Source organism: Molothrus ater, chromosome 2 (genome assembly GCF_012460135.2).
Source record: "Molothrus ater isolate BHLD 08-10-18 breed brown headed cowbird chromosome 2, BPBGC_Mater_1.1, whole genome shotgun sequence".
Taxonomy (NCBI): Eukaryota; Metazoa; Chordata; class Aves; order Passeriformes; family Icteridae; genus Molothrus; species Molothrus ater.
The window spans coordinates 52,652,605-52,674,766 of NC_050479.2; the positions used below are offsets into that span (position 1 = coordinate 52,652,605).

Consider the following 22,162-nt stretch of genomic DNA (forward strand, 5'->3'; position numbering starts at 1 on the left):
TTGCCATTCGGTAAAAATGGGAATAATGCTATTACAAGACAATAAATGAGTGTAGTTAATATACATGAATAGATTCTAGTCACATGGTGATGACAGAAAAATTCAGAATAAAATTTGTCATTTATTTTTAGAGCAATATCTATGCACAATTTGGACTGGAAAAATTATTTGAAATTGCTAACCATTCATGTCCTCCAATTGTCTTAAGATCTGTCTGAAGAAAGTAGAAGTTAATCAAGTATGACTGTATTTTAATGCATTTAATGCATATTTTAATGTATTTACCCTAAAAGAGTGAATTAAGATTTCACAAGCTTTCACATGTGACATTAATTTTGATATTTCAAGTATATTAAGCTCTTGACCCTATGAAGTAATTTAATGTTTGCTTAAGATGTTTCTAAAATATTTATACAATCTTCAACAAACTTATTTTCCTATAAATTTACTTTGGGTATTTTCTAAAGATTTCAAAGCAGGAAAGGATTTCTATTTCTGGATTTAATATCTGGATTTTTTTCTTTATAATCTTTTGTTTCGTTAGAGTTGGGGTTTTTGCTTTGTTTTGGGTTTTCTTGGATAGGAAATTTATGTTTGTTTGTTTACTTGTTTGTTTCCCTAAAATATACATTATGTTTGTCTCAGGATACTTGTTGGCCAATCTATACATCTTCTTTGCATCTGAAGTGAACTGGAAATGCACATAAGCAGGCTATAACTAAAGATTAGGTTTTATTTTCTCAAATATTTCAAATTTCATAAACTGGAAAAAATAAATAGTAATACTTTACATAAGTAAATATTTAATGAATTTGGAACTAAATATTTAATGACTTTGGAAATCTAGTGTTTAAATGCACTCTTTTAACTATTTTATCAAAATCTCTTTTTACCATTGTTAGAATTCATTTCCATGGCTATATACTTCTGCTCAGGATTTTATCTTCATTTCAAAATGAAATCCCTAATTTTTCAAACAAGCAGTAATAATAGACTGTTAGTATTATTGCTAATGAATTACAAAGAGTAGTCATAGAACTGTCCATAAATCTTATTTATATATGTATAGAGATACAGGTATCTCCCTTCCCCACCCAACCCCCACCCCCGAAAAAAAAAAAAAGAAGAAAAAAATATATAGCACAGCTTTAGAAATGCTTACCAAAATGTAAAGCTCCAATATTTTTTCATTTGTTGTGTGGAGGTCATCAGTTTTTCAGAGAAATCCAGTTCCACATGCAACAAAGGCTGAGGAATTGAGGAAACTTACTGTACTAGACATATTAAAGCCTGGTGTGAAAAGATGTGCTGTTGCATTTCATACTTGTGTGCAGTCATTTGCACCTTGGGATTGTGTCCTGTCAGGGAGTTATCTATGACTTCTAAAGGGCCAGTGAGCATTACTGAGAAAGGCACATCCACCAGAGGCAGGCTTAAATACTGCAAGACTTGAGTTGTTACTGGAGTTTTTATGGATTTGTAAAATAAGATTACCTTGAAGTAAAGAATCTGGGATATTTCTAATAGTAATGGTCTGGACTTTTTAAATTTTATCTCATTTCCACATACTTATTTATATAATTTTCTTCTTAATCTCCCCCTCAAAATTTATATTTAAAAGTAGTGGTTGAACTATCTTAACAAGATATGTTGCAATCCAAGTCTTAGAAGGCTAATCTTTTATTTCTTACATCATTTAAGCTTAGTATATCTAGGCAAAAAATCTGATAACGATATTTTATAAATATCATTATATAATAAAATATTATCATTAAATAAAATTATGTACATTTCACAGCATTGTTTTACAATATTTTTATTTAAATATGTTTCATAAGGTAATACCTTTCCAAGCTATTATCTTTTCTTCCTACCATTTTAACTAAAACAGAATAGAACATCTTATCCTGTATATTCTGTAATATTATTTTTAATTCATCAGTTGAATCTCGTTGTTTTGGCATATACATTGTTCATTTTACATGTTGCAAGTGAACTGTAGTAAAGCTGATAAACCACACACACCAGCAAGGCAAAGCTGCTGAGAAAATCACTATTGGCTCCTACAGTAATTATCAGTAATAGTGGCTACCAATAGAATGATGAAGATACCAAGTCAAAGAGCCTGCCATATAAATATTTTTCATGTTAAACAAGATTATGATACAAACAGCATAGAGACAAAGAATGTTAAGCAGGCACAGTTTAAGCAGTCCAAAAGTGCAGCATCTCCTAACAATTAAGAATGAGAATACTGCTCTGCAGAGTCCAGGCTAAACAGGAATAGCCTTTCCACATAGTCTTAAGACAATAGCAGTGTTAACCATTGTCTTGCACCAAAAATTATTACTGTCATGTTTCTTGGCAGACCAGCTTGTTTCGAGTGCACCAATGAAAGTTATAAGGTTGTAGGCCTACCAGTGGGGTGAATAAGCAACTGCTATCATTAGTCACAATCTTTTTCTTACCTCAGGAATACTGTGTTTGATTCTTCGTCAACTCTAAATACTGTTTGAGAGGTTTATTGTTCTAGCTGACTGCTTTCATGCTGAAAAAAATTCTCTCTGATGAGAAAGCATTCATCACAGCAAATTGCTACCTTCAGTAAAAAATTATTTATTTAATTAATAAATATCAAAGTATTGAAGTCTAGTACATTGTAACTTGGTAGATATTAGGGACAAAATCTTAAATGAGAAGCTACTTTTAATGTGTATCTTTTGTAGGCTTTGAGATACTAATCTTTTAAATCAAATAAATTTTAAAATCTCCTTCATAGTTTTATAAGTTATGGCCCATTATACTGACTGTCAAAAACTGTTGTCATAACTAAAGACCTATCTTCAGTGATAGATTTTCTGAAAACATTGCAATTTCAGAACTAAATAAGCAGTTGCTGAAATAGAGACCCAGTGACATAAAGGACATTTGCAGTATATAGGAACAGCCTCTATTTTCAATCATATATGTAAATATCTAATAGGGATAAAAGCTGGTGTTCTTTAATGGAAAGCCCTATAATTTAAGATAAATTCCCTGCTGGCAATATTTAATCTAATTCAACCCAGAACACCATTAACCTTCTTTTCAGCAAAAGCAATTCCCTAGTTTACGTATGCCTTGGTGACCACCAGGATCTTTAGGGCTTTTTCTACCAAGCTGCTTTCCTGGTGGGTGACCCCCAGCATATACTGGTTGTTCATCCACAGGTGCAAGACTTTGGATTTCTCCTTGTAGCACTGTCATAAACCATAATCAGTATTTCTCACTGTTTATATGTAAGTAATGCCACAGAAATTCAAAATGTTGGAAAACATATGAACTGAAGATAAAAATTAATTCACAAAGAAATGGGAATGTTAAATGTTTGGCACAGCATAGAATATATATAGTGAAACTTTTTTTTGGAAAAAAATGCAAAATATGAAGGATTTCTCTGGGAAGAGACCTTTACTTGATGTGGTATTAGTGAAGTACAAACTGCCAAATACTTACAAGTGGATTCATGTAGCTTTTGAGATAGAAATGTATGTTACAGAAAGTCCTCTTAAGTTTCTAGTATTATGAACTATTTTTTATTTTAAAATTTCTGTTTACATCCTAAAGTAAACACTTCTCTATTGAAATACAGTTATATAAGAACAGAAATTGAACTATAGGTACATCTATATCTCTGTAAGTATATCTATAAATACAGCATTTTAATAATGAAAGGGAAATTTATGTAGGATGTTCCTTCACTCATTTTTTTTCCAGCTATTTTCCTCTTTGTAATTTCTTTTATTAAAGTGATCACCCTTCCACAACTCTTCACCTTGCAAGATATTACACCAAAACTAAACAAAAAAACTAACCCTTGTGATCAATGTTCCATTCCTTCAGCAACCTCAATTAATAAAAACTTCATTCTTAGCTCAACTTGCATTTATATTCGACTTGAAAATATAGCCAGGTTACACCCTTTTTTGCATTCCATAAAAAGCTGAGGATTTACTATATGAAACTAAATTGACAATCTTTTATTCTAGTCTGTAGCAAATATAAGTATTCTAGACTGCACAATGATATGATAATTAATATGAAAGATTATGATTTTTTTCCTGCAACTTAGGGATTATTAGAGGCTAAAATTTAACAGAGTGAATGCAAAATACATTTTTTCAATTTTTGAATTGACTGTTTTTCTTTCTTCTCTGAAGAACGTTCAGTTTTGTGCAATTCTTTTGTTGAAAAGAATCGGTTCAGGGAGGATCACAGTTGCACTGGAGAAGGGAAGGCTTAGTTGAAGAGTTATGAAATCCAAACAGAAGACAATATAAGCTGCAAAAGAGTCGAGCTATGTTCATAAGCTTGCCTCAGGCAATCCAAATGTTCAGTTCACTTTTACTTCTTATTTGCCAGAGAAAGGGACTATAAAAGCTAGGGGAAAAAAAAGTCTTTGATCATACTTTATTCCTATGGAAACTTGCTGTATCTAAAGTAGTATGATCTCTACTATTTGTGATGGGAAGAGTGATCTCTGGAAAGCACCAGGTCTGTTCAAACCCCCTGAAGTGAAAGTTTCACATACAGTACTTTTGAAGACACATCTCCATTGGAAATGCCAATCCTCTATGGCACAGCTAAGATTTAACTATCATTTTGTTTAAGTAGCTGGCTTTAATATGTTTCAGCTGCTTCTGAAGGGGGGGTAAAGCATGCTTTTATTAACAATGTGTATTTAGAAGTGATCTTCCTGAGTCTTGGGAGGAACCCACTGAGCCCCAAGCAGAGATGTGTTACATTGACTGAAGTACAGAGCAGCAAGGGAAAAGAGAACCACCTGGACCAAAAACCTTTTTTTTTGACAAGCCACAAGCCCACTCAAAATAAAGGCACAAAATAGGAAAAGTTGCATGATTTCAAATTTTTAATAAACTTGAATGGATAATGAATGAATGGAATAAATTTGACATGGATTATTTGTGTCGTCAACCTTACTGTGATTTTCCCCATCACGTTTGCAGAGCAGGCAGAGAAGGAGCTCAAGTGTGCAGTGTACATTTAACCTCTTCTGCTACCCATTCTGCCAGTGAGACAGATCATTATAACAGGCAGCAAGGGAAACAGAAAGGGTAGGGAAAAGGATGTGGCAGGTGAAGATAACACTGTCAGAGGCAGCATGATGCAGAGCTGTTAAATGAAAACATGCTCTGTGAGATTCTGAAAGATTGAAATGTGATAAAATTGCATATTGCCACAAACAAGGACTTTACAGCCCAGGATCCTCTAGTAACTTTGCATACAAGCTGGGCTGTAGCTGACCAGCTCAGAAAATATGCTCAAATTTCACCATCTGAAGCAATGCTGATGGAAGAGTATGTCATAACCAAGACTGAAGAGTAAGTAGTGTGGCCAAGAGGATTTCTACTGAGATACTTGTGTCTGCAGTGAGATCCCTCTAGCAGCTGACAGGCCTGGCTATGTTTACGGCTGTGGCCACTTAGAGAACAAATGGAATTGGGAGCCATTTGAGGAACCTTTCTGAGAACAAATTATTCTTCCTATATTTGAATTTGATCTCTCTGTAACATCGATAAATGAGCAATTGTCTCCTTGTTACACCAAAGGCATGAACTGATGGCACCTGTTAGCTGACATAAATGTACAAGAGAAGAGTAATTGTCCTGAAACTGAGGTGTCTGTGGTATATGAGAAGCCAGATCTGCACAGAGAGCAAGAATCTGAGCGCTGGGTACTGGAGGGACAGACCAGAAGTCACAGCCAGACTTGATGTGTTGCTATAGGATACAAAATGAAACGACACAGACACGCAACTCTCCAAGGTAAAAAGAGAGCTTTCAGTTTCTGACTCCAACATTTATAGATTTCCAAAAGTGACAGTGGGTTGGAGAGTGACAGTGCCACCTCTCCAATGCCACCTCTCCAATGACACTGGACAAACCAACAGTCCATCAAATTTCTCCTCCTCCATAAACAAATGTAAAACAATAATATTTACTTAAAGTGCGTGAGAAAGTTCGTTACGAGAATGTAAACATCAGAAGGCTTAGCAAAACTTAAAAAATAGGGCAACATTTATGGGATCCATACTTGTATATGTGCCTCAGGGGGTGGTGAGATCTGACAGGCAGCAAGAGCAAGATCAGACCATTTCTGCTGCTCACCCTTATGGCAGTGAGGTGCAAGTGTAATGTGCTACCAGTAAAGGCACCACAATTTATCAGTCCATGGGCTGAGATGTGTGCTAGCTGGGCCCTGCAGTCTATCAGATTCAGTCTGATATTAAGTATTGACACAAACATTGCTCTCTTCACATCCATGATTAGGCCAACGAGCCAGAAGTGATGCCAAACTATAGTTAGCAATCCACAGCTACTGCAATCCAGAGAGACAAGCAGGGAATATAGATGCTATGAGGAAAATATTTAAGTAGCGTGAAAGAACCATAAATTAAAGATAAAAATGGGTGTTTTAAGTTTTCCTTCAACAGATGAAAACACTTAAATCCCAAACTGTGGCAGTGCAAATGAAATCTTGTGACAAAACATTCATTTGATACACAATCTAGTAAATATAAATGTTGTCATCATAGTTTTTCATTTACAGTGATAAAATATAGAAGTGCAATATGTAGAAATACAATATGGAAAACCAAATTTTCCTGTGAAAATACTGTAATTAATTGCCATCATAGTTTTCATTTTTTCAGTGTTCTAGTAGGGTTATGTGTCAAGATTTTCTAAAATTATTCTTCAGGTTTTCAAGTGCAGAAATTATTTTAGAGTAGGCTCACTAGTGATAAACCCTAAGCCAAACATATGAAATATTTTGCTTTTTTACTAAGGTAGGTAATATTAGCCTCCTTCAACACATGAATTTGGAAACAAAATTTATTGCTATTGATTGTATCTTTCAAGCTTGATCAATTCTCTCAGAAAAATAATTAGTTATTTCTGTATCTGTAGATGTGTCAAATGCAGAATGCACTCAGATAATTTTAATTCAGTATTCTCTATATTTCAAGAAGTCTCTCAAATTAAGATAGCAGAATATTTTAACAGGCAAAATCCACCTGTGCTAAAATGTATTTGGAGTAGAATATTTTAGCATCACAGTATTCCACCTAAATTACAGAAGAGCTGTTGCTGATGCTGGCACCTGGATTATGAGGTAAAATGGCAAATCCACATGAAGTATATATATGGTCCAATTTCAATTGTTTATGCGCAAATTTTATCTTACTTATTTTAAAAGATATTTCTTATTTCCAAATAAAAGAATGCAATAAAAAAAGTTATAGTTTTAAGCACAGAACACTAATAAGTATCGATATTAAATGAAATGTCAGAAAAATAAAATAAAATAAAATAAAATAAAATAAAATAAAATAAAATAAAATAAAATAAAATAAAATAAAATAAAATATATTTTCTTCATAATCAGATGCTCGAATTCTTAGCGAATGCATCAAACATTCCTTAGTTACTAGGCAATGCCTACCAAAACTCTGCAAGTACACTTTTTTATCACTAGCATTAGCTAGTTTATATCAAGAGACTTTTGTCTAAAGTTTATTTTGCTTGCTAGGTTGCGTGCTTGCTTCTGAGAGCACACTTTCATAGCATACTTCATGTTTTGGAGTGACAGATGTCATAAGATCAGGCTTGTTCAGCAAATGAAGAAAAATCTTGCACTTCAGCTTCCTTCGTACTTTGTACTTGCACTCCTTTGTACTTTGAGAGGGGAAATGACAAGCATAGAGTAATTTGAGGATTTGAAGCATATATCGTGTAATACCATGAACCTGTAAAATATGAGTATTTGAATACAGATGCTACCTATTTCATAGCTCAGTTTTTAATATCATAGGGTTAGATGCTAAATTTTCAAAGCAATCCAAGAGGATTTATTGGTATTACTACTGGATTTGAAAGCAAGTCAAAGGATTAATCCTTATGTACTCCTCTGTTTAAAAAAAAACAAACCAAAAACAAACTCTAGATTTCTGAACAAAGAACAGGATCTGTATGTAGCAAATTTGAACCTTGAAAGGAAATAGAACAATCCTGTCATCTTATGCTTGTTATTTTAACAGTATATCTTATTTCACCTGTTCACCATAATATGAGCTGGAGAGAGCTGGCAGGTCTTTAAGAACATTATTCTTGGAGTGAAAGAGCTCTAAATTCCCACATGTAAGAAATTGGAAAAGGACAGTAGGAGACCAACATGGCTGAATAAGAACCTCTTGGTCAAACTAAGGCGTTAGAATGAAATGCATAGGGACATTTGTTCTGGGAAGAATATAGGGACATTTCCCAGATAGGTAGGGATGGGATTAGGAAAGCCAAAGTGTAGCTTGACAAGGGATGCAAAGAATAATAAAGGCTTCTAAAGATACATCTGTCAGAAATAGAAAATTAAATAAAATATACTCCCCTTGGTAAATAAAACAGAAAAACAAGTAGCAACCAACATGGATAAGGCTGGGGCATTTTTTTTCCTCAAATTTCAGTGTTAGTTTCTTTCCTCATACTTCTAAAGTCCCTGAACCTCAAGGCAAGGATAGTGGGAATGAAGTCTCTCCCACCATAAGTGAAGATCATGTTCGAGACCACCTGAAGAATATAAACATACATAAGTCCATGGGAACTGATGAGATGCATCCCAGAGTCCTGAGGGAATTGGCTCATGCAGTTGCTAATTCACTGTCCATTATATTTGAAAAGTTGTGGCAGTAAAACAAAGTCACCAGTAACTGGGAAAAAAGGGAACAATACACCCATTTTCAAAAAGGGTAAAATGGAGGCCCCTGGAAACTACTGATAAGACAAACTCCCCTATGTACCCAGCAGGATCATGGTACAGAACTTGCTGGAAGATATGTCAAAACATATGGAAGACAAGGAGGTGATTAGGGACAGGTGACATGGCTTCAGAAAGGGCAATTTGTGCCTGAATCATTCAGTGGCCTTCTATGATGGAGTGACTGTGTCTGTGGACAAGGAAGAACTACAGATATTTTCCTTCTGGGTCTCTGTGAAGTGTGCAGTGCCAGACTGAGTGGGGTTTTGAGCAACCTGGTCTAGTTGAAGGTATACCTGCCTACGGCAGGGAGATTGGAACTAAATGATCTCTGTGGTCCTTTCCAACACAAATTATTTTACAACAACAACAACAACAACAACAACAACAACAACAACAACAACAACAACAACAATAATAATAATAATAATAATAATAATAATAATAATAATAACCCTAAATTAAAATATTAATGATTTTTTGTCTTCAGTTACTGGCAAAAAAAGCCCATTCAAAATGTGTCAATAGATATTTAGAAATGGAAGCACTTTTGTTTTGCTCTTATTTTTGGCAGCATAATTTTAATCACTAGTAGAAGGTGGGTTCCCTTTTGTTAAAGAAATTTATTTTCCCAGGCTTCCCAAAGCAAACTCTCAGACATCTGATTCCAGAAAAAAAAATTAATAATTTAGTGGTACAGAAATAGGAACAGCTTGAACTGGGTGCCTCCAGAGAGGGGCTGAGAACAAAGAAATTCCTGGACCTTTATAATCTTACAGTCTGTACTACTGATCCTCACAGACACTTCATGCACCTTACACGTGATTATTGATTGAGTGGTGAGTTTTGGCCTGTGGTCTTCTTTATGCCTTAGTGAATTGTATCTCTGTCTTGTGGCAGATCATTATCCATTTCTTATCTGGACAGGTTATGCTTCTGATCACAATCATGGCTTCCTTATCTCCCCATTTACATTACCTTCAGGACCTCCCGTTATATAACAGTCAAGGTAAGTTAGAGGGGGCTGGGAGGTTCCTGCCTAAGACTTCAGCTACTTTATCATCTTGTGCCAAATTTACCCAGGCAAACGAATGCAGTTGAAAGAATGAAGTTAACTAAAATGAACTTATCTCTGTGTACACCCTTCCTGTAAGAGAAAAGGGATGCTCTGTTTTTAAATGCACCTCTGCTGGCATCATCACCTTGATATATTGCTGAGAAATCAAAAATACTTGCACACTTGAGGTGTGATTCAAACAGTATCACCCTGAGTGATGCACCCTCCAGTGCCACTCCACTCAGCAGAGAGCAGCTGTTCAAACTGCCCCATGTCTGTTTTGTCCTCCATGGGGAGGGCTGGGGCACTGCAGAGTGATTTCCAGCATTGCCAAGACAGGTTTGACTGATACTGCATCCCTTACAATGTCTCTGAACTCTGATTTTTCTTCAAGTTTCCTCCTTGTTTGACAAGTCATTTGGTAGTTTACTGCTTACTGTTTAAAACAGTAGATTGGTCATCTTTCTTTTCCATGTGTAAAAGCCTGTCTTTGGCAGACACCTTCATGAGAGTTTTGGTTGTGTTATTCACTCCCCATTTTTTTTACCATCATTTCTACCTTAACAGCTTTGCCAATCATGGGGTGCATGAGCTCCCCTAGAAATTCTGTCCTGTACTGAAGTAATACCTAAAATAATATTTTATAAAAAAATATTGTTCAGACTTGGTAAAAGGTCATTTAACATTTTGGAAAATCTTTTCCATAAGATCACCACAATTATGGATAGGCTTAATATGAAGTAGTATTTTTAGTAGCAATATTTCAGTAATGCTTGTAAGAAGTAAGTTTGAGAAATTATTTAAACCAAGAATATGAACAAAGGTTTTAATTCTCTCATTTTCACTAAAAGTTGAATGCGCACAGAAAAATATGAAAAATACCTTTAATAAAGAAAATTACTTTTAATAAGGTAAAACACCTTTAATAAAGAAAACTTCTGTAGGAGTTGTACTTCATATAGACAATTCCTGAAAAAGTAAATTAAAAAATTTTCCTGTTTTGCTTCTTCATAAATTCCTGTTGATTCATCAGCTAGTCCTTCCTAGAAATCTTCTCCACTGATCGTGAGTTTTTATGGTATTATATGAAGGGTAGCTTAATCTTTTGGGTAACTCTGAGAAAATTCATCAATTTATTTCTGAGTTTCAGAACTAATTCTGAAACATATATTTAGATCACTGATAAAGTGAAAACATGAGCTGGTTGCCTCCCAGTGCTGGGAAAGGATGTGATCATACTTTACTCTAGTCTTTGCCAGGATAAAGTTAATATCTTCCTAAAACACTTGAGTGACAAACCTATAATGAAAGTGTTGCCATTTCTTATCCCACAATTCTGTTCCAGCAAAGAAAAGCACCAAGAAATCCTGTATATTTCAATTCAATAAAATAAATTTAATTATATTTTAATACCATATTTTTCTTAGATGGTGTTTCCAACTGAGGCAACAGTTTCCTCTTTCTCCAGCAAAAAGCTAATTTACAAAAGCTGTAGGGCTTTAACCAGCATCACTAAATGAAAAATCACCTGCATTACCCTCGCTCCAAAATATTTTCTGGCTCTCCATGGAATATACCCATGCAACAGATATCTTTCAGTCCAAATTAATACCTCTTCTCATTTAGGTCTCTTTAACTCACAATTTTTGCATAAGTGGTAACTGTTGCAAAAAATGTTTTACACAATGTAAGCATCTTTTTAGTGAAGTATGACTAACAGAACATGACTCGTGTTTAAAAGTTGGTAGAAAATCTTTTTTCTTTCACACTAAGTTTAGAAGTTAGTGACTTCTACTAACTTTTATTAGAAATCATAAGGCTCATTCCATCTAATTTTAATCATCCAGTTGTAATATACTGACACCTCTGCTGCTAATTCTCTTTCACTCTATTAGCTACATAGGGAATTAAGAACTAATTTCCGAGTCTCATTCACATCTCAGTTACATGTTTTAAGTACACAAAACAGATAGTGTGAATAATGCCTTATCTGTTACTGCTGCCACTCAAAACATGAGCTATCTTAAGTTGACATTTGCCACTCACTTCTGTGTATTAAGAACAGCACTGCTTTCAGGGAGAGGGAGAAATTACTAAACTTTTATTTAGCTGGTGATTTCAGAACAGATTTGTCAAAACCTGGGATCCTATGGGGCGATACTGTATGGTTGAATTGAATTTCTGTGGCTTAGGTAGAGAGGGACTATGGAAGTTGCTTCTGTGAGATGTCCAACAGAGCTGGTTCCAAGATGGACCTGCCACTGGGCAAGGAGAAGCCCATCAGCATTGGTGGATAAAGTATTTAAAGGCATGGAAAAAAACTATGCAATTGCAGCAGGGAGAGGAGTGAAAATATATGAGAGAAACCACCTTGTAGGCACTAAGGTCAGTGGAGTTGCTCCAACACAGGAGCAGAGATGCCCCTGCAGCCCATGGTGAAGATCATGAAGAGGGAGGTTGTCCCCCTGCAACCCATGGAAGTCCATAGTGGAGCAGAGATCCATTTGCAGCCCATGGTGGACTACAGGCTGGAGAGACTGCCTGATGGAGGCTGTGACCCTGTGGGAAGCTTGCCCTGGAAAAAACTCCTGACAGAATCTGTAGTCCCATGGAGAGAGGAGCCCACAATGGATATTAGGTTATCTGGCAGGACTTGTGACGCTGTGGGGGACTCTCACTTAAGCACTCTGTCTTGTAGGGCTGCACACCATGGAAGGGACCCATGCTGGAACAGTTTTTAAAGTGTAGCTGACAGGAAGGACTCACATTGGAGAAGTTAATAGATTACACTTTTCTGTGTGAGGGACTACACATTGGCAAAGGAGTGAGGAAAAGTGAGAGAATGTGAGGAAAAGAAGTGAGGAGACCTCTACCTGTAGAGGAAGGAGCAGTAGAGGTGTGTTATGAACTGACTACAAATACCATTTCTCATCCCTCTGCACCACTGGAGGGGAAGGGGTAGACCAAATAAGGAGTGAAGTTAAGCCTGGAGAGAAGGGAGGGATGAGGGGAAAGTATGTTTAGTATTTTGGTTTATTCCTCATTATCCTACCCTGATTTAATTGGTAAGAAATGAAACTAATTTCCCCAAGTCTAGGTGCCAGTGAGCAAGCCTTTACATGTTGCTATATATGCTATCCATCCAAGTAACTGGACTCTGAACATTGTCACCTCCCAGGCAAGCAAACAAACACTGTTCTGTCCAATTTATATTTGCTCTGTTAGTACATTGACAGAAGAGGGGAACATTTTTAGGGAAATGTAATTTAGTCATGTATATTTTAGGTGAAAGTGGAACAAACCCTAGCATAGTTTTGGAATGGAACAAGTAACATTCTGCCTGACAATTTCTGGGCACAGCTCAGGAGCTGATATGAGCCAGGATCATCTTCCACATTCAGTTTGGGTGTTGCCAGATTTTTTTCTGAGGTGAAGATAGATTAATAGAACAGATATGGGCTGTTGGCCCGAGTGCCAGAAAAAAATTCTGGGCATGTTTAACTTACTGACAGATGAAGTGCTAATTTAGATGGATTAAATCACCCTTTGGATGTCTTCAACAGAATATATCTCTCTCATAACATCATTATAAATGTATATGTGGAACACAGCTGAAGAATATGGTGTCCTATGATTCTACAAACATCATAAAACCAAGTAGAGAGTTTTATAGTAAAAAACAGAAAGATTGTCTATAGAAAAGGGAGAGAAAATTTTGGCAGAAGGTCAAAAATGAAGAAGCCAGAATAGTAAGAAGGTTAGTAGTATATGTCACTCATAACTGAAAAATTTAGTTCAGGACTAGCCTGTATCTATAAAATAAACTTACTCATCAGAAATTGATAACCTATAATTGTAGAAATAATCAGACCCTAAATTTGCATTATACTCACAGGGAATATAATGCCCTGCCTCACTCAGGAATTACAGAATGAGGAATTCTGAGATAAGTAGCACTCTGAATCTTTAGGGTTGGAAAGAAACCTCTAAGATCATTGAGACAGACCTTCAACCTAGCACTATCATGTTCACCAAGTCATTTCACCAAGTTCCACATCCACATATTTTTTGGACAATTCCTGAGATAGTGATTCTACCAACCAGCCTTGACCCATCAATCCAGCCTGTCCAGGTCCCTCTGCAGAGCCTTCCTACCCTCCAGCAAAGCAACACTCCCACCCAACTTGGTGTTGTCTACAAATTGACTGAGAGTGCTCTTGATGCCCTCTTCAGGTTGATATAGATGTAAAACAGGACTGGCCTTAATTCTGAGACCTGGGGAACACCACTGGTGACTGGCCACCAACTGGATGTATATCCAGTCACTGCCACTCTGAGCCCAGGTATCCATCCAATTTTTTACCCATTGAAGAGTACATCTGTCTACACCATGATGAACCAGTTTCTCCAGGAGCATGCTGTTGGAAGAAGTATCACATGTTTTACTAAAGTCCAGTTATACTCTAAACTCTTTAATATTAGTAAGGTAAAGGGATATTTATAGAGAATTAGCTTAGCAGAAATGCTAAAAAATAGAGACTTGTATATTTTTTCTAGTTTTCAGATGATATCTAAAGATCTAGACTGGGTCAAAGAAATTTCATCAGGCACTAATTTTCTGTATTTTTTCATTTTAGTGAATAAAGTTTCTCTATATAAGTATTTTTAGATCCAATGGTCATTCAACATCTTCACAAATATCTTGGATGAAGAACTCAAAGGTATATTCCATAATTTTGCCAATAGGTGCCTGGGGACAGACATTGGTCAGCAGGTGGTGAAAAACTCCTTTGTGCATTATTTGTTCTTGGGTTTTATTCCTCTCTCATTCTTTATTACTATTATTATTATTATTAGTAGTAGTAGTAGTAGTATTGCTGTTGTTGTTTTCATCATTACTGTTGCTGCTATTGTTTGTTGGTGTATTTTCAATTATTAAGTTGTAATTATCTCAACCCAAGAGTTTTTACCTTTTTCCTGATTCGCCTCCCCCACCTGGGAGGGGGTGGGAGGTGAGCAAGTGGATCATCAGGACTTAGTTGCCAGGTGGGGTTAAACCACAAAACATTTATCCTTTTAATTCTTGAGAAAATTATTTATTTTTCCTTATAGAAAGAAAAAGATGAAGACAAAATGTTCTCAGCTATTCTGGACTGGAACAATTGCGACCAAAAAGGGAAATGAAGAGTGATATCAAGCTTCTGAAGTTGAATTCTAGCTCTTACAGAATTCCATGTAACACACCTTTCCTCAGAAAAAAGTAATTTTTCAAATTTTTCAGGAAAAAGTTGAGAGATTGCTTTCTTCTTAGAGGTGTGGCATTCTTATGAGAAATTCTGTGCATATGAAATATAATGTGAAGTGTTATTTGAGTTGACATCCTTAAACAGAAAAATAGAAATTGCTTAAAGATGATGGTGGACTCTATCTTCAAAAAAATAAGATCTGCCCAGAGAAAAGCTTAACTGCAGCTGGTGTGATTGTGAAAAACATCAGTGATTTAATCAGAATTTAAGAAACAATTCAACCAAAAAAAACCCCCAGAAAAAATGCCAAAAACCCCCCCCAAAAAACCCGCAGAAAAACACATTTTTTCCTTCCCTAAAATATCCTTTGAAATAAGTCTTTCACTTAAGTAAAAAATCTTAGAATTTACACAAATTAAACCCAGTTAAGTGATATCTATGGTATTGCCATATTTGAACTGCTATTTGTCAATATGGCTATTTGCTGTCTATACATTGCCTCCATTTTGTTTTTTGTTCTGAAATAACAGAATACACAAAGATAACAAAAAGGTATTTAATATTTAGTCTTTTGGTTTATTTATATTTATACCTACTCCTCAGAAAAAAAGTTTCTTTGGGATAATTTTTTGATAGGGACACTGTAAAAATTGATGAAAAATAGTATATAGACTGCATGTTATTATACTATCTAATGTTTGAACTTTGACACTTGTGCTAAACTATTTTGCATACAACTTGCTTAATTTACTCTTTTTGTCTGATGTATCAGATTTTGTCCTAAGGAATATGCAATTAAGCCAGTGCTACTTATCAAACATCTAATAAAATATGAATATTCTAATTGCATTTATGAGTGAATGAAGTGATTATTCACAGTAGGATGGCAATTATAATCAAACAGTAGTTTTTGCTACGCAAGGGAAAGGTCTTCATAATGTTAAGTATCAATTCAAATAGAAATAATGCTATACCAAATATATTATACTTTATGGACACTTGATTCTTCACCTTTGGAAGATAATAGAAAATTCAATTATACCTGGAGAACACTTAGAGTATATTAGCTTTGAATTTTTTCAACAGTCAAGAGGAAGAATTACTTAGATAAAGACAGGATTTCACTCATTTAAATGAAAAGCAAAAGAAGAGAAAAGTTTTCTCAAAAGGGAAAATAAAGAACTACTAAAGAATCCTGTCCCTGATTAAAGAGTCCTTGCATTTGCAGATTTGAAATAGACCACTAACCTTTAAAAAGTATCTAAACAAATCCCTTTTGGGGACATGCAAGAAATGTCAAAAGTTTTGGTGACACAGCAGGACTTCTTTAAAGACAAGGAGGTAATAACCTGCAAGACCGTGGCCAGAGAGTTTTTTGTGCCATCCCCAGAGGGTGTTCTCATCTTAGAAGGAATCACATTTCCCATTAGAGGTGGCAGGAAGGGCCAGGGTAGGTGTGTGCGCGAGACTTCACGCAAACACCTGGCCATCATTTGTCACTGTCACAAAGACTAAAGACAAAATTTATTGGAGTGAAACCACATAGCAAACTTTTTTGGAAAGAGAGTGGTGGCCAAGGTGACCTCCTCAGGACCTTTCAGCCCTCTTGTCCAACCCCCGCTGATGAGAACAACAGTGATATAGCCACTAAGAGAAAGGACTTAGAACGGTTATGTACAAACTGGTTTCCATACAGCTAAGATATTTAAAAGCATCACTTTTCATATCTTCATCTATATGTCTAGAAAAGGGACAGAATTCTCATCTATCAGCAGTCTAGAGAAACATCATCTGACTTATATCCAACTCTCAGATAAAGAACTGGGCATTAATTTAATGTCTGTGTACTGCATTATATGTCGTTTCCTTTCTGTGAATCTGTTACTGTTACCATTTCTCTAACTTTGGGAGGAGAAAACATGTGCTACCCTGGCATTGAAGTAGAAATGGAAACATAGTGAAATCCAGAAAATTCAATTTTTCAGAGAGAAAACAACCGGAGATTAGGGTACGGAGGAGGTTGTGTAGGTTATGCAGTTTCTGCTGAAGCCATTGCATCATCCCTTCTGCCTCCTCAAACTGCCTCAAGTGAATATTTCTCTGGGAGTTTTAATAATAGATTTTTATGTCCCTTGGGTACACTAAGGTCTCAAATAACATATCATGCCATGAAGGAGCACCATTGAATCCTCAGTCATGGAAAAACTAGAAAATGCTCTGAACTCCCAATGTGTTGTGCCTCCAGATCTTTCACAGGATTACAGTACATACAGGCTACAGTTTAAAATTACTTCTGATAGACAATAATTTCCTCAGTAGGGTCTTTCTGTCATGAACTGTGCTAAATTATCTTTGTCTTATTGGTTCAAAGAATTATCTGTAGTGCTTATTTAATTGGAGAGTTTCTGATTACCTTTTGTAAATAGCTTTTTCTTCCTTCTATAGAAATATAATGATAAATCTACCACAACTTGCAAGGCTACATCCACTCTAAAAACTCCAATATATTTGATTTGAAGAATGCAACATAAGGAAAAGATCACATTAAGATGAGAACATAGTAGTTTTCAGTTTTTCTCCTTGGCAGAGACAAATCATGCCAGAAAAATTCCCTTGTATTTCCATTCAGGATATCCCAGCTCTACCTTCACAAAGTCTGCTGGAAGAAACTCTTCCATGTGCACGTATATTTTGCAGTCAGGAAAGTAGGAATTAAAGAAGAAATTGCACAAAGTAGGATTTTTCTGCAAAATATTGAGAAATTAAAATAAAATACTAAGTATGCAGAGCATAGTGTGAAAAAACTTCGTTTGAACCCACAAAGCAGAAGAAGCCAAAGAAGTAATGAAGAATCAGAGACAAGGTATAAGCCATCTTACATAAAATTAATACACAAGAAACAAAGTACAAAAAAGACATCTAATCTGTTTAATTCTGTCTTTTTTAGCTGTTATTCAATGAGAAAAGTACTGTTAAACTGCTGTGAGACATGCCCCTTTCTTTTTAGGTGGAAAACACTTAGTGGAGCTATCTAGTTAAAAGAAAAAGAAAGTTATGTGTCTTTCTCATAGTGAAGGGTATGTACTATTTTTATAATAAAATAAAATTTAATTCTAAGGATAAAAAAATATTTTTAGAACTCAGTCGTTAGGTTTGTTTTACTATGGCCTTTTCATCATTTAATGTATCTCCTTCTTTTTCCAGTCAGTAGTATCACACTGAAAGTTGAGCAAATATTTAAGCCTTTTGTGTGATGATTCCCTAATCACACAGCAATTTGGATGAGCATGTCCTAAACTTCAGGATGGAACTCTGCTTTTATGCAATGTTCACTGTGAGTAAGAAGACCTACTGTTCTAACCATCTACCTATTTTTCATTTATCTACATGGCAGGTGAATCGCATACAGGTCTTTAACTTAAATCATCAGGTAAATTGTTCATCACCTGTTTATTTTCATGGACATTCAACATATTCTGTGAAAAGGAAGCCTTTCTACAGTTCAGTGAAGATTTTGGACCAAATGACTTCAACAATTCTCATTAGTGAAAAGAGAGATTAATAACTCTATAGCACAGAGACAGCACCTATAAAAAGATACCTAACAGGTGAAGTTGAAGCCTTTTGAGGCATAAAATAAAGTAGAAACAGAAGTCTGAATTTTTTCTCTTTCTTTTCATTTTTTGATTATATGCTTTTCTAATTTGTCAACTTTGTTAAACGCAGCTCTTTCTGCATCTTTTGCAATGTGCATTTTCATAAGAACTCCCAGTGTGTTAGGACTCTGGATCTTTAAGAAGGCTAGAGTCCACACAGGCTACAATTTAAAATAACTTTAGATAGACAATAACTTGAACTGCAGGTCCTTTCTACTCTGAATTGTGTTAAATTACTGTTGTCTTAATGGCTTGAAGAATTCTCTGTAGGGCTTATTTCACTGAAGAGTTTCTGATTGCCTTTTTGCAAATTACTTTAGCCTCCTTCTATAAAATGTGCAGGTAGCTCTCTTTCCCAGATGAATTTCCACAGTTCATGGCTTTTAAAACAAATTCAGTCACTTCTTTCACTCATATCTTCGTAGGATATTATTAACCTATTTTGAAGTCTTTTGAAATGCATTGAGAAACTGTCAAAAAACCAGAAATGTCTCCAGTAGATTCAAACCTGTGTACAATTTCATTGAAACAAACAGGACGAATTATGTATATTTTAACCTTGATGAATTATTAGTACCAAAAAAAAAAAAAAAAGAGAAAATACTGCATACCCATATCAATCCAATTGTTTCTCTCAGAAGAAAACTAGCATTTACTGTACTGCTTCTACTATGACATCTCATAAATGTTTCAGTTAGAACATTTAAGTCTTGAAATAGTGCTTCATGTGGATAAAAATTTGTAATTAACTCAATTTCCATTATAAAAATCCATTTCCCTTGATCCTAAGTGTCTAACCTAGGGAAGAAAAAAAAAAGTAAGAATCAAACAGGAAGGTAGGTTTTTCCATTAAAAAAACCATCAAAGACAGCTGCCTCTTTCCTTTGACTACATTTGCAAGTTAAGTACTTTTTAAACAGACTAAATATCTGTACTTAAATTATCCATTCATTAGTATTTCACCCTGTCTTTGGAGGAACTTTAAAGGATTTCCTAATCTATTTCTGAGTTTCTATTCTCATATAAAAGCGTCAGGTAAGTATGAAAAAAATCCTCAATTCTGTGCGACTAGGTAAGTTCTCTTTTAGCAGTTAAAGTTGAAACTGTGACATGGACAGAAGATATGAACACTTACCAGTTTCTACAAACAAACTGGAATACTATCTGAGTCATATGCATCACTCCAACAGAATTTTCAGATCACATTCATAGCCAATGGATAAACAAGCAGTGGCTCAAACTGCCAAATGAAACTCTTATGTCTCAGCAAATTATGTGAAAACTCTCATTGTCATTAACAGAATAAGGAGTACAATTCCAAATAAGAATACTGTTCATGGCAACTTTATGTGAATTATCTGTGCTACAATACAATGTTGTATTAGTTGTATTAGGTGTCAGTGCCTTGTATTGTAAATTATAGTAATCTGCTGCAGCACAATGATTCATCTAAATAATCTAAAATTGCACTCCTCTAAAAAAAAATCATGGTGATATTTTTACTTGTTTCAAAGTTTATTATAGCACTTTGGAGTGGATAGGTAAAGATTTACGATATATAACTAACAATTTTTTAATACTGTAAATGTGTATATATAAAACCTCTACTTTTTTGTTTTTAAAAACTCTTAGAGTTAAGCGTAAAAGGAGCTTGATCTGCCTACTTAATTAGTCCTTGGGATTTGATTCTGAAATATGACACAGCTGACTTTTCATCCTTTCTCTTCACTCATAACCAAAAATATTGCTAAATTATCAGGTCTGTATATATCAGCAAAAGTAATTTGTACAAATTAAGTCAGCCATGTAAACACATGCACATGTAAGTAAGAAAGTAACTAATAAATCATTACATTAAAAGCCTTTATTTATTTTGGTACACAAAATAGTGTGTACATGTAAACTCTGTTCAGAAGATGCTAATCTGTGTCTGGAGAGAATAAAATCAATAGAACAAATGTGCTGTCACTGGCTCTAAAGAGGCATTCTAGAGAGTTGGGAAAAAATCCCACAAGAAAAGAAAGATTGTTGTTTTCCTGACTTAAACTTGAACACAAGCTCACAGTTCTGATTTTTATCTAACAAGAATCTTGATGTAAAACTTCATTTATAGAAATTTATAGTGAGCAAGTCCTAACTATACAAAAGGATTTTTTTATTTATGCCATTATAAAAGCTACACAATAAAAAAAATAAAAGAATACCTGCAAACTATTAACTTCAGTTTTATTTATAAAGAATATTTTCCTCACAAAATAGGCTGTTTTCCAGAGAACTGCAGCCAATTTGTGTAACAGCTTTATAAAGTCTGTATATATGGATCCTACATGCATCATAAATTCAATGGCAACACAGTTCCTTTCTATATTCTTTACTTTTCTTCTTTTTACTGACACAGAAGAGGAAGAAAGGTAACTTTTAAAAGAACTATTTTAAAAACCTATTACAAAAAAAGATAAAATCAATGGTTCCCTTCATAAAAGTCATGCAGGCAAACAGACGACTGGAATACTTTGTGAGTGACTGTACATCAGAAAGAAAAAATCAATAGTTTCCGTAAAGAAGGTATCCTTAGGGACAGAAAGCTTCAAGGTATGAATAGAACAGTAGCTACAGTGCTTGGAATCTGCAGAAGTGATAATATATTTTCTAATCCCTGACCAAGAGTGGGTAAAAGAATAAACTGTTTCAAAGTTTTAATGATCCAGGGTGAATATATTACACTACCTTTCCTGCTGAGATGCCTGAGCCCTACTTTACCTGTGGGATATGTTCAGAGACAAATCAAATAATTCAGAAAACCTCACAGCTTAGCTGGAAATGTTGGAATGATGTTTACCATAACTTCTGGGTCCTCTAATGTTTGCTGAAATCTCAGATCCTTACCTCAGGCAGCAACTTGATATTTACTAGCAAAGATTTTATTGGTAGGAAGGAAGAAAAAAAAAGTATAGTCTTTGTAAATCTGTTTTGTGCATTAAATTCACCTTGAAGTACAAAAAATACCAAACCAAACAGGAATTCCAGGTGTTTGGGATTAAGTGTTTCCACTGGCTGGTAATGTCCTGACTCCACATCTTCATTCTCCAGTTCTCTTTCCGCTGTTCCAAATTCTATGAAAGAAAAACTAGAATTGCAGTGTATTAGCATTGTAACTGCCCCAGCTGACAACATCACACTCTGCTTACAGGAAACAAAGGTGGGATAACTTAGACATATACTCACTGTCAAATTTCTTCATTGTAATTGTTTTTCTTGATGATGTCAATCCATCATCCATGTTGCATGCATGGTAGTTTTCTTCAAGACAAAACAAATCACAAAAATATGACTTTGAGGATATAGTTCACACCAAAAATTATTCTCTAAAATCAGTAAAAAAGAAATTCAACCTG

The 22,162-nt window shown here is 35.0% G+C and overlaps 1 protein-coding gene across 1 annotated transcript in view; it reads left to right on the forward strand.

Moving 5' to 3' along the window:
• KLHL1 (kelch like family member 1) overlaps positions 1 to 15,960 on the forward strand; it is a 218,527-nt gene extending 202,567 nt beyond the window's left edge. The window contains exon 11 of the mRNA XM_054518600.1: positions 14,978 to 15,960. Coding sequence (XP_054374575.1) covers positions 14,978 to 15,049 — 72 coding nt within the window. The 3' untranslated portion in view covers positions 15,050 to 15,960. The remainder of the gene's footprint in view (positions 1 to 14,977) is intronic.
• The last annotated feature ends 6,202 nt before the right edge of the window (positions 15,961 to 22,162 follow it).